The sequence below is a fragment of the Marmota monax genome, unplaced genomic scaffold (assembly GCF_021218885.2).
Source record: "Marmota monax isolate L192 unplaced genomic scaffold, Marmota_monax_Labrador192_F-V1.1 WCK01_AAM20220418_F8-fsc00029, whole genome shotgun sequence".
NCBI lineage: Eukaryota > Metazoa > Chordata > Mammalia > Rodentia > Sciuridae > Marmota > Marmota monax.
The window spans coordinates 17,255,378-17,269,449 of NW_026693024.1; the positions used below are offsets into that span (position 1 = coordinate 17,255,378).

At 38.3% G+C, this 14,072-nt stretch overlaps 1 protein-coding gene across 4 annotated transcripts in view; it reads right to left on the minus strand.

Annotated features, from left to right (window-relative positions):
- The window catches only part of Nup153 (nucleoporin 153), a 60,069-nt gene extending 46,032 nt beyond the window's left edge, over positions 1-14,037 (minus strand). For 3 of the 4 annotated variants that reach the window (XM_046453604.2, XM_046453605.2, XM_046453603.2), the window contains exons 1-2: positions 13,905-14,037; positions 1,428-1,653 (exon numbers count right to left, since the gene is read on the minus strand). In XM_046453604.2, the coding sequence (XP_046309560.1) occupies positions 1,428-1,653; positions 13,905-14,015 (337 nt within the window). In that variant the 5' untranslated portion in view covers positions 14,016-14,037. Of the gene's footprint in view, positions 1-1,427; positions 1,654-12,941; positions 13,496-13,904 lie in introns of those variants that run through there. The other variant, XM_058582415.1, reaches the window with a different exon arrangement.
- Positions 14,038-14,072: the final 35 nt, after the last annotated feature.

Here is a 14,072-nt window from a genome sequence, read left to right on the forward strand (position 1 = left end):
CTACACAACACCATACCCAAAGCACAATGAAATATCATTATACCTACTAAGGTAACTATAATCAAAATAAGTTTTGGTACTGATATATAAAGAAAATAAAACTTTCATATACTGCAGGAAGGTAAGATGATACAGCCACTTTAGAAAACCCTTTAGCAGTTTGTCATAATGTTTAACATAGAGTGATTATATGCACCAGCAATTTTACTCTACACAAAAATTTGCATGCAAATATTCACAGCAATATTCATAACATCCAAAAAGTGAAAACAACTCAAATGTCCATTAACTAATAAATAAGGGGTAAATTTATCCATACAATGGAATATTGTCCAACAACAATAAAAACAAATGACATTCTGATACATGCTGAAAACACTGTGGTCAGTGGAAAATTGGAGACAAAGAATACATATTTTATGATTCCATTCACATGAAATGCCTAGGATAGGGATCTACAGGGATAGAAAGCAGATCAGTGGTTGTCAGGAGTTGAGGAAGAAGGGAATGAAGAGTGACAGCAAAGGTTCTAAAATCAATGGGAGTGACAGCTGCAAACCCCAGTGAATATATTTAAAACCACTAAACTACATTTTAAATAGGTGAGTTTTATGGCCTGTATCTCAATGAAGCTATAATGAGATGAGCTATATATCAATACAGTTATAAAAATACATAAAGTGAAATGACAATAATAATATCTCCAAATACAGCCTAGACATGGGTTACACTAAATTTACAATACTTGTAAACCCTAACAAAATGCTGGAAAGTAGATCCTAATCAAAGATTTAAAATGCAGGGTCACTGAACAGTGATTAATGGAATAACCCAATTGAGTTTGCTCTAGAGAACAGGATACAGCTAGTTATACCCTAATTCACGTGTTCTGAGAGGCACTAACAGTTTCATTCTAATGGTTAACATTTGTGCAGTGTCCCTTTAGTGCTAGGGTTTATTCTAAGGGCTTCACAATTACTTTAAAAAAAAATTAAAAAGACAAGGTCAGTCTCAAATTTGTGGGCTGAAATGGTCTTCCCACCTCTGCCTCCCAATAGCTTAGAGTACAAGAGTGCACCACCATGCTCAGCTCACAATTACTCTTTCTGAAACAACTTAGGAAGACAGAGAGGAGGAAACGGTCTCCTGCCAAACACTACACAGCTAATACTGCTGATATGAAAATTCGAACCCAAAGTCTGACATCAGAGTTTGTACTCTTAACTAATGTGTCAGACTTCTTTAATGAACAGAAGGTTGGTAAATAACAAAGACATTCAATTTAAACCTAATCACCATCCTCCTCCAGATGTTTTATGTTCTACTCAATGACATTGATGAACCACAGCCAGGTAAACATAAATGTATTTAAAATTAGGGCATGAAAATCTATCATTCATAAAAAAATATATACATACGCTACTTACCTTCTGTATTACTGACAGCTGGCTCAGGGGTGATTCTCCCATCATTATTATTAGAGCTCTCCTCATGGCCATAAATCACATGATCATCATCTCTATTTTCTGGCCAGTGTGGAACCTCACTTGTGTCTGTTGAGCAGCTACATGCATCTTCATTCTTGTTGAAATATCTTTGTAGCCACCCTGGCACAATATTCTTAACAGATTCTGTAACCCTGCTAAGAATGCCCTGTTGGGAGAAAACACAAGACAATTTTAGAAATTAATCTTTTTAAATATATAATCACTTACAGAAAAGAAACTCATGCCAAGCAAGACATAACTATTTCCAACAGAGTTTACTAAAATTCAGTTACTAAAGTTACGATGACACAATATTTTAAGTTTTCTTTATATAAAATTCTTACTTTTTCCTTTGTTCTATAGCATACATGAGCTAATATTTGTCCCAAATGCCTAATTATTCTAATCCTTTAAAATACCCCATAAGCTATCAAATAAGCAAGATCTATTTTAGATTTAGCAATAAAGTACGTACTAAATGTTTTAATCCAAGAAAAGGCATCCTTTTCTATCTCAATGTATTAAAAGAAACCATATAAACCATAACTTCAGTAACAACTATTTACACATTCTTTTAAAAAAACAAAACAATTAGACTAATAGAAATGAAGGTTTAAGAACAAAAGACAACTAATCCAACATACATTAATCCAAGAAATGTTCTAATATCTTTTTTAAAAAATATTTATTTTTTAGTCGAAGTTGGACACAACACCTTTATTTCACTTTATTTTTGTATGTAGTGCTGAGAATCGAACCCAGGGTCTCACATGTGCGAGGCAAGCGCTCTACCGCTGAGCCACAACCCCAGCTCCTCTAATATCTTTTGAAAGTGAAATTTTACTGTATTGACTTTTAAAGGAAGAAATATAAAGTGGTATTATAACTACAAGACTTATTAACATTTACAGTGACTTCAGTTATGAGTCAGGCAATGCTGTAATCAATTTATTTCCTTCAATTTAATCTTACAATAATTTTATGAAGTTGACACTAACACTCCCATCACTTTAAGGATGAAGAGAGACAATAAGTAACTTACCCCAGGCACAAACACAACTACTTCAGTATATCTAAGACAGACTAAAAGCATAGGCCTTGGGATTACTATGACCCATTACGAAATTTGAGTTTCTCCCTGTTCTTTGATTTACTCTAGCTTAAGTAAGAACAACACCCCCTCCCCTACTAACTACTGAAATTATAGTGAAAATTATGTGACAGTACTTTTCAACTTACAACGTATAACATATTGGTAATTTTATTACTAACCAGGAAAAAAAGCCAACAGAAAAAACTCTGCTAAGGTAACCAATTGCAAGCAACAATTTCCTTCATTAAGCAGTATTAACTGGGTGGGGGTGGGGGTGGAAGTGGTTAGCAGATAGAAAAGAAAAAAAGGCAGAATATATGAATCGACTTTGAAAGCAACCCAAGGACAAAGAGGCTTTAAAAATCCTGTCAACAGAAAATATGGAACACATGTCTGATACAGGCACACACTTGAACAGCAATTTCCTCATTGTTTGAAAACGTGCAAGTAACAAACTAAAAGTATGTATTTTCCCATGTGTTCTATGAACAGATTTTCAACAGATCTACAAGATCAGCTTTCAAACCCATAGTTTCAGAATATTCACTACTAAAAAACACATTTGCACTGTTTCCTTTTTCTATGCCATGATGCATAATATTAGCTACTTTGGAAAAAAAGATCATATTAAACCTACTACATCTAGAGTTCACATTTTTAATAATATAATATAGTACTAGTTCTTTATCCCACCCTCCACTATTTCAAATATCTGGAAGTACTTACAAGGTAAAATTCAGTTTAAGATAGCCTTTCAAAAAAATAAGACACATATGATATGAGGTTATAGGTTAGCTAAAGCACTACAGAAATAACTTAGGGTGGAAAAAGTCATTTGTGGACTTCTAAAGTATAAAAATATAGAAATGTAAAAATATAAAAATATCAAGGATCCTCATGATCCTTATCTAAAGCAAGCAGAGAACAACATAAAAATGACACCATGTTTAACCAGAAGTCACTTGTGTGTCAGCAGGAGATATGTTAGAGAACAATCAAAAACCAAATCTGAATAATCAAAACAGATACGAAAAAGCTTATTCTCTGAAGTACACATGAACTGTGCTTACAATACTTTCTCTTTTCTAACCTAAAATTTAACCAACTTATCTAGTCTCAGCCCAGAGCAGCTTAGCACAGGAAAATTTCAGTGGGACAGAGTTACTAGTGGCACAGTAAATGACAGCAAAAGGATTTTTTTCCAAAAAAAAAAAAAAAAGTTCATTCAGTAAATAATAAAAAGTACTTAAATAATCAAACATACCTCAAATGACACAAGTCATCAGGACAAAGTTAAAGTAAGCTTAACATATTCTAATCCTAGTGGTTCTCTATGTGTGGTTCCCTCAGCTACAGTAGCATTAATCTCAGGTAATGTACTCCTAATGTACTCTCTTCTTACCTAGTCCGCCCAAGTGATTCTGATGTTATGTTAAAGTTTGAGAACCAACACTACAGTTAAAGACATTAGGAAATTAGACACATTTTAGGAAATTATGATGACATTTAGGGGGAAAAGCTCCTCTACAACAGGTTAATATAATCAAGCATACTTTAAAAAAAAAAAAAAAAGACTCAAACTTCAACTGTCTAGAAAACATACATGTGGAACACTAGTCGGACAATAATTAAAATATAATGAAAATATCCTAAAGTGAATCAGAACAACAAACTTTGCAGTGACCATTTTAGACTGTACTGAATACAATGCAGTTCACACACTGCTTTTCTCCATTCAATCAATACTAACTGCACCCTGTAGTGTGCATCAAGAATTAAACACTGGTGGGGCCGGGGTTTAGCTCAGTGATAGAGCACTTATCTCACAAGTGTGAGGCACTGGGTTCAATCCTCAGCACCACATAAAAATAAATAAATAAAATCAGGGTATTGTGTCCATATACAATTAAAAATATTTTTTAAAAAAAGAATCAAAACACTGGGGATACAGTGGTGAACAAGTTTTTGCCCAATCAGGGAGAAAAACAAAATATGTCACATATAAACATACATGTGAGATAGTGCCATGAACAAAAATCAAGAGAAAGAAAAATGAGATGGGTGTCCCATTACATAAGCACAGAAAATGTCTGAAAAGGGTGTTTATTAAATAATAGGCTATGCAAATTTCTACTGTCTAAGTAGACTAAGGGAACAAAAGTGAGAAGACCTAAATAAAGGAGTATCCTTCACATATGCTATCCAAACTTAGGGTTACCTTATCAATAAAGGCAAAAATCTAATATATCTTAAGATAAACTTGAAATCCTTCAAAAATCCCCTTGAAACATACACTTATATGTGTGTCTTTGCACATGTGCTTAGAATCATCTGCTTCATCTTTTGTTCTTCAGTTCACATATCTAATCATTATAAAAGGACTAATATAATTATTCTCAAAAAAGTGTAGTCCTCAACTGGGTGCAGTGGTACATTCCTGTAATCCCATCAGCTCGGGAGGCTGAGGATCACAAGTTCAAAGCCAGCCTCAGCCTCAGTAACTTATTTATTGAGACCCAAAGCAATTTAGCAAGATTCTATCAATAAATAAATAAATGGACGGGAGATGTGGCTCAGGGATTGAGAGTCCCTGGATTCAATCCTAGGTACCCACCCCGCAAAAAGTCTTCAGATCAGAAGTACTGTTATACTTAGATAAATACAAATTTCTTTTTAACAAGCTCTTGGAGTTATCATTATGCAAATTAAATTCTGAGAGCCACGCTCTTAAAATTATTTAAAAATTCAGTGACCTATATATTATACCAAATAAGACCTTGATAAACATAACCTTATAAACTTAACTATAATATAAAGTAACATTTTACCTAAAAGACCACCCTATTTTCAAAATTATCAAGTTCATCCAACCATTACACTTGTTTTTATAAACATTATAAACTTTATAATATCGACTCCGAAAATCAATCAGAAGTAAATATGCACCCTGGAGCTAATTTTATTTCCACTTGTTAAAGACTTGCACAGATTATGTACTTGCTTTTAGTAAATGACCAACTAGGAGATATCAGGATTGTTTAAAAATTCCTCAAGAAGAAAAAAACATCTCTTGATTATACACAGAATTATACTGAATAAGATCTGAAGAAGTATCTTCTTGTCTGTCAATTTTAAAAGAGTTTTAAAGAACCAAACACTTTAGCCCTTAATGAAAAATTAAGAGAGTGAAAAGAATTGGAAAAGGGGAAAAATGGCTTCCTTTTGGAGTTAAGTTTTCATTGACCTTACTACCAAAGAAGGCCCGGTGTAACCCAACTATCTTTTCAGGAGTTCTTGAGGAGTTCTCTTCAGGTCTTTACAGGAATGGGGACAGTCAGTTTGAAGAAAGAATGCTTCATGACTTAAAAAATATAACAAGCCAGGAATAGCAGTGCACATCTGTAATACCAGGGACTCTGAGGCTGAGGCAGGAGGATTGAGAATTTGAGTCAGCCGCAGCAACTTAGCAAGACCCCATCTCAAAATGTGTATACACACACACACACACATACACAGGGCTGGGGACGTAGCTCAGTGGCAAAGTGTCCCTGGGTTGTCCCCAGTACCAAAAATAAAATAAAATAAATAATAATAAATAAAATAGAAAGAGTTGAGAATATAACTCAAGAGATAGAATGCTCTCGGGTTCAATCCCCTATTCTGAAGGACATGGAGAGAGAGGGAGAGGCATGCGCGCGCGTGCACACACACACACAACGTAACAAAAGGAAAAACCGAGGAAGAAACACAAGTACTCTGAAGAAAGGTCCAGTGAATACTTAAGTCCTACTTTTTCCAGATCTTTCAGCAGTAAGCCTAGCATCCTGATGGAAGTTTTCCTATAGAAAACCGCCTCTGACACTCATTCCCTTACAAGAGTACCAGCAGTGCCCTGCTACCTACCACATGATGGCAATCTGCCAAATGGCATGGTAATTACAGTCTGTCTGTGGCCTTTACCAGAGCACAGTTCTGTGAGAGCTGGCATCAGGTCTCACAGAGCACAAATTTGTTGGTGCATGGGTTTAATTTACCTACAGCCGCACTGCTCAAATAACAGCTTATTGCCACATATGAATATTCTAGAGCAAGTTTCTAAAAACATCAATTCTAAAACTCTAAAAAACATGTAATACATTTGCATGATGTAAGTTTCACTTTCAGCAATTATCATTTTTTATGCCCCACTAACATCTCTTGCCCACAAAAACCAACTGAAGCTGTCCAAGGGCAAGGAGAGACTGAACCATCCTCTGGAATGATAAATAACTAAGCCAATGTTAAAATGTTAAATGACAGCAGAAAAGCAATCCTAAAAAGTCAAATTAATGAAGTGTTTAGGAAAAACAATAACAACAACAAAAGGCATTAAAATCTTAAAAACACTCCCTGTGGCACTGAAGCAAAGTCTACACTAGATGATAAGAAATAACATGAGTTAATAACACGAGGGTCTTGCTAAACTGAAGGATTAAAGGAGTAAATTTTTAAACTTGGATTTCTCAAATCTAGTGGGTTCTCTCCCCATTACTGAGGGTTCTTCATTTGGCAAAACACATCAAATGTGTCATTAGATCAGGCATGGTGATGCACACCTATTATTCCAGCAACCACGGAGGCTGAAGCAGGAGCATTGCCAAGTTCAAGGCCAGCCTTGGCAACTTAGCAAAACCCTGTCTTGAAATTAAAAATAAAAAATTCTAGTGTATGGCTTATTATATAAAAATAAATGAATTTTGGGAAAGTAAACTTAAAAAGGACTGGAAAAAGCAACCCTGGGTTCAACCCCAGGGGATGGGGAGGTGGGAATAACTGAGATTTAGAATAATTAAATATCCAACTTGGAGGCCACAGTGAAATTAAATTCAATACTACACGTATATCAAGAACATTCACTGTGTAAAGCACTATGGACATATTAGCTTTTCAAATATATTTAATCAGAGTTCAAGGATTAAGGAAAGAAGACTAAAGTGGGGGAAGGGGAAGAGTTTTACTATACAACACCAACTCAGAATTCATTTGCAATTATAAAGACATTCTTTTTGTACAAATCTTTCATCAGAGGCATCTTCCAATATGGACACAGGATATATCCTTCCTATACATATTTCCTTCTCTTAGGTTTGTTACTTCAGTTCTATTCCACTCCCTTTTCCTTTCTGGGTTTGTTTGTTTGTCCTAGGAATTTGCTTAACCACTGAGCACATCCCCAGCCCATTTTTAGTTTTTATTTACAGCCAGGGTCTTGCTAAATTGCTAAAGCTAGCTTTGAATTTGTGATCCTCCTGGCTCAGCCTCCTGAGTCCACTTGCTTTTCTTCACATTATCATTTATTAAATGGTAGTACTCAGATTCTGAAATCTCCTTTCTGAAATAATTTCACTGGATCTGTAACGATAAAACCAAAAACAATCACCAGTGTCAAGTTTGGCTGTTTTGACTGCTGTTTCTGCATTACACAGAAACCTGTCACCATCCCTTAAAAAGTTTTCTTTCTGTATACACCTTCCTGATCCATTTAACACCCATGTCACTAGACCCTCCTTCCCAAACTTTTTTCAAAGTCATTTCATATAGTTTCCCAAATGGGTTTTCTCCTTTGCTCCCTCAAATCCCAAGAACAATCTAAGAATCTACCTGACTTAAAAAAAATAATAATTATTAAAAACCACGAAATGGTAAAGGCATAAGTCACTCTATTCTTTCAGAATTTACAGCTTTTAAATATATGCATTCTAAAATTACTTATTTTAACATAGCTTCTCTGTTAGGTTAACAGTTGTTTCCATAAGGGGGAAAAGTAATTGGTATTTAAATTCTAATGCAGTTATACACCAAATTCACTTTCAATATCTTTAATTCAACTTCTAAATCTAAGGTACTAACATATTTTATAAGCTGTTAGTCACTCAGTGGCCAAACTTACCCCATCCAAGCAGCTCAAGTTCTCTAGACCCTTAAAATACTTTTCTGATAAAAGAACAAAAATTCTACAATTGGCTACAGACTTTAACCTTTTTAAAAACTTTCTTCCATAAATGCAGCTAAGGAGAATTCATGACCCATTAAAAGCTCACAGCAGTTAAGCCCACTAAAAAACATTCATAAGATACATCCACATTTTTCTCACCTAAGATGTTTGAAAACTGGGGTAAAAGTTTATTTCTTAAATCACACTATGAAAAAAGATAAGCAAAAGCAAACAAACTGACAAGCTGACATATATGGATAAGAAAGCCATCTTATCATTTTATTTCTGACAATTAGCTGTAGCTGGCAGCAAGAAGTTACAACAGGCTTTCCAATGCACAATCTTTTAAAAATATATTTCAGCCATAATCAAAGTAGCTACAAGTGTTTTAAAATATGGAACCATTGCAATCTAATAATACTCTTTACCTAAAGAAAACTACTTTCATTAGATAAAGACCAAAGTTTTCATTTTACTTCAAACTAATAGCTACCTACCTTAGCAAGGTTCTTTCTAGGAAATAAAGGATACACTTGGACTTTTTTGTCATCTTAATTTAAAAATTTAGTAAATAGCTGGACCAGTGGCACCCACCTGTAATCCCAACAACTCTGGAGGCTAAGGTAGGAAGCTCACAAGTTTGAGGCCAGCCTTAGCAATCTATCAAGACCCCAACAACTTAGGGAGACCCTGTCTCAAAATGAAAAATAAAAAGGGGTATCGATGTGACTCAGTGGTAAAGCATCCCTGGGTTAAATCCCCAGTACTCCCCCAAAAAACAAAACAAAACAAAAAAACAAACCTAGCTCTCAATACAATACTTGTGGCTTTTCTCCATATACTTAAAATGACTGGCACTTATATGAGGAAAATACTAAATACTTAAAAGGGTAGTAGTTGTTTAATATTTGGTCTCACCACCTCATCACTCAGTAAACAAAGATCTCAAATCTTATATAAACCTATTAAGGATTGAACTTGGGAAGGGGGTAGAACCTTTAAGAGGAAGCAAAGTTCAGACAATTCATGCCAGGTATCAGGGGTACACCTGTAATCCCAGTGACTCAGGAGGATCACAAGTTCCATACCAGCCACAACAATTTAGCAAGGCCCTAAGCCAGATCCTGTCTCAAAATAAAAGTTAAGCAAATAAGGCTGGGAATGTGGCTCAGTGGTAAAGCACCTCTCATTCAACGGCCCACCCCCCCAAATCAGACACAATTTAAAGACATTTAAATTCAAAGGTTCTACTTCATCACAACAATTTCAAAGGAGTCCTAACTATACATGTCAGATCCTATACTAAAGCTATACTTATATTATCTCATTTAACCCTCACAACAAGTTTTACTTTACTAATGAGGAACTTAAGAATTTAAATTGCCCAAATCAGAGCAATCTAATGGGATTCAAACTCAGTTAATCCCATTAGAGTATGTTTTTCCAATCAATTATTTCCATTTTTATATCCATTTAAAATATTAAGCATCTAGGATAAAACAAAGACAAAAGTCAGAACTACTTAGTGACTTCTAGAATGTGTTTAACACTCAACCTTTAAATATCCCTTCTTACCAAAACCAAAAACACTTTAGCCATCAGAGAGCACACAGGACATACTTACCCGGGGCAGAGTATCAAAAAAGAAGATACCAAAACAAAAACCACACTATCATATAAACCAGCTTAGCAAATTATGGTCTGTAGGCTAAATCCAGGCCTTAGCCTGTTCTTACACAGGATAAGAATGGTTTTAACATATGCAAAAGGGTTGTAAAAAGGAGAGAGAGAGGGGCTAGGGTTGTAGCTCATGTCTAGTAGAGCACTTTCCTAGCATATGTGAGGCACTGGGTTCGATCCTCAGCATCACATAAATATAAATAAAATAAAGGTACTGTGCCACCTACACGTAAAAAAAAAAAAAAGAAAGAAAAAGAAAAATTTACCTTCTGTTCCTTTCCAGAAAAAGTTTACCAACCCCTGATCTTTGTTTTTGTTTGTTTTGTTTTTTTTGTACCAAGGACTGAATCCTGGAGCGTTTAAGCACTGAGCCATATCCCCAGTCCTTTTTATTTTGAGATAGGGTCTCACTAGGTTGCTTATAGCCTCAAAACTGCTGAGTGGACTCCCTTAGCTTCAAACCAGAAGACAAATCTCACAACTCCAATTGGAAGGCAAAAAGTAAGTGACTCCCTCTCACCAGGAGGTGGCAGTAGTTTCTTCCAGAAGAAGCCCTTTCTTTTTCAGTTCTGAATTGATTGCTGGCTCATGTGCTAGAATAATTTGTAGTAGCTATTACAAAAGGCAAGAGGTTTGACCTCTCCTCAGAACAACACAAAAATGAGATGGGAAGTGACAAGAACTAACCACATTCTCTTTAGTGACCTATTCACCCCCAAGTAGAAAAATGATACCATTCCCTTCATAAAAGTGTCTAAGCTAAAAGGTATAAGAAGCAGAAGAATACAAGTGAAAATTATCAACTTGCACTGTTCAAAGCTATTCTTCATTTTTGCTTCTGAAGCCAGATTTAAAGTTAGGTAGTCAGTGTAGTTAGGTAAATCGGGTCTAATATTGAGTAAAATCCAAAATAGAGGCCATGTTGAGAATGAATTCAGGGAAAAGCAGAACAATTCTTGGAATATTAATGTCCCCAAGGCCCAGAGCCCAGAGTGTTAATGAAACAGCTCCCAGCAAACTTGAAGATGCTGACTCAAAAGTCCTTAGTGCCCAGATTACTTCTTTGGCCCACCTGTGCCCCACCCTTCGGGCCTTCCCACCTACATTCCATCACTGAAAGATAACAGAACAAAGGACAGGAATGGGGTGGGGGGACCAGATGAAGACCCTAGGTATAAAAAGGGGAGACAACCGCACTTCCATGGATTCTATCTCTTGGGTCCCCTTCTTCCTTCGGGAGAAGTCTTTTCTGCTGTCCTTTAATAAACTTCTACCTTCCACTCTGACCTTGCCTCGGCATGCTTCTCTGATGTTCTACTTCAACATTGGGGAAGCAAGGACTAGTCAACAGCGGTAACAATTCTACAATTCTTAAGCGTTACTATCCCTCAGTGAGTTAAGTAAGATAATGGATTTCTGTCTCCACATCTTCAAGCACAGTGACATTTTAAAGATCATAAGTTACAAGGAGAAAATGTTAATCTTTACACATTTCCCTCAGAGCTAAACCAGAAGTCAAAACAGGAAATTACAAGTCAACTGAACATGTGCAGAAGTCACAGGTACCGGGTGACTGCACTAGCTAGTTGGCCTGACAGAGTTTGGCAAACACCCATGAACTAACAGTGCCAGACCTCTCATTCTTATTCCAACCTTCTACTACAAAACCAAAGGCTTCATTTTCACCCAGAAAACCTTGAACACTTAATCAGTTAACATTAGTACAAAACATGCCATGTCATGAAGCTCCTTGCTATTCATGATGACTCAGCAGCTGCTGCAAAACATCCACTGGATTGTCTAGTATAGTTGAGAGCAAGCAGGTCCACCAAAGTTCCAGTAAGGACTAAGAAAGGTCCTTATTTTAAGATGAAGAAAAAAAAAATAATAATAAGAAGAATATACTTTAATATATCCCCCAATACTACGTAGTCTCTGCCAGTATTAAGTGATCAAGAAACCCCTAAATATCTCAGATCCCAGTTCAAAAGCTAAAATATATTTTCTTTTTCAATCAAATGGCTGGTACAAGAAAGAAGTATTTTAGATAAGAAATGATGATAAATTATCAAGATTTAAAATAAAACCACACAGCCTGAAATCATAGCAGCTCTAAAAACAACTTGGACTTTAGGTGTTGTACTATTAAGGCATTATCCCTCCAAAATTAGATTTTTATCTAAGTACTTTTTAAAATAAATTGTGATTGTAACTTTTGCCACCCTAGAATATATAATTTCCCTTCTAAATTCAATCCAAACCATTCATTGGTCCTTATTTTTAAAAATTCATTTTTTTCTATAGCAGCATAAGATCCAGGAAAGCATTCAGTTTATTCTTAGGAGAAACAGAAAGCACGTAAATCTAACTTCCATACACAAAGGATTACGTAAGGTTAAATGGTCAGGCTTGTGACCTGAATTCTAATCTTAAATCTGTCTCCAAACACCCCTGTTTCTCACAAAGAACTCTGAAAACCAAACTTTTCTGCAAATATCTGGGGGGGGGGGGGATTGTTGGGAGTGTTAATAATGTCCAGACTTCTAACCACGCAAAAAACGACTTACTACATAAAACACGACATACACTATTATAAAATTTCCTTCAAATCTCTACTTCTAAAAATCTGTTGATAGTGATACAATTTAACAATATCACCAAACAAAACGTTGAAGGGTTCAACGTTCAAGCAATCGAGGAAACGTACCTTTAACAGTATGCAACAAGTTCTCAAGGTCCTTGTGCGGTCTGTACTCTGTAGTTTGAAAGCACTGAAGACGCACTCCCCACCTTAGAGCCACTGAGAGGTTTTACTAGCGGCTCTGCCAAAACAGGGCAAGGCTTCCCGCTCAGTCCTCCCGAAGAGCCCCGTCTCAAAGCGCGATTTTCTCGGAACCAAACGTCTCACCCACACCCACGAGGAACCCCCTTTTCACCATCTCCAGCATCCCGCGGGCGCAGGGTGTCCCCCCCGGGGTCCTGAGCACCTAACCCTGGAGCACGACCTGGCTGTTAAGACCCCAGGTGCGGGAGCCCAGGGCCGGCGACCGGCCAGCCGCAGGGATCGGCCGACTCCAGCCTCCGAAATGCAGAGGGGGAGGAGAGAAAGGGAGGGAAGAGTCGCGCCTCAGAGCCCGACGTAAGGGCGGAGGGACTTTCAAAACGCCCCGGCGCACGGCAGCCACGGCCAGGAGGGGACCTAAGCCGCGGTTCTCGCCGGAGGGCCTCGGGCAGGGGACGAGGGCCTCGGGCCACCCTGCGCCCTAGAGCGCCCCCCAGCTCCTCGGCGCCCCGAGGCCCGTCCAGGCAACCCCCTCCCCGCGCCCCTCTAGACGGCCAGCTCCGGGGCCACCAGCCACCTCTTTCCTGTCCCCTCCAAAGGGCGTGATACCGTCAAAGCCCCAAAACCCGCCAAAAAAAAAAAAAAGCCCACGTAGCCCCAAGCCCCGTATTTCCTTTCCCGCCCTGCGCCCGCCGGGGAAAGCCCCGGGCCAGCCCCGGGCCGGGCACGGCGAGGGCGGCCCAACCCCACGTGTGCGCCGCAAGGCCCGGCCTGGCGCAGCCCACTTCCCGTCGCCGCCTCCCGGCCTCTACCCGGGCCTCCCGGCCGCTCTCCACGTGGGGCGCCGGGGCCTCACACCCGGCCCCGCCCGCCGCCCGCGTCCCGTACCTGGTGCTGCGGTCGCCCCGGCTGGTAAGGCTTGATGGGCCTCTGGTGGCAGCGCCGCGTCCGGATCTTGCCGCCACCGCCCCCTCCTACTCCTCCGACTCCCGAGGCCATGGCGGAGCCTCGGCGGCTTCCCGCTCCCGGGCGGGAGAGGCAGAGGCGGCGGCCTTA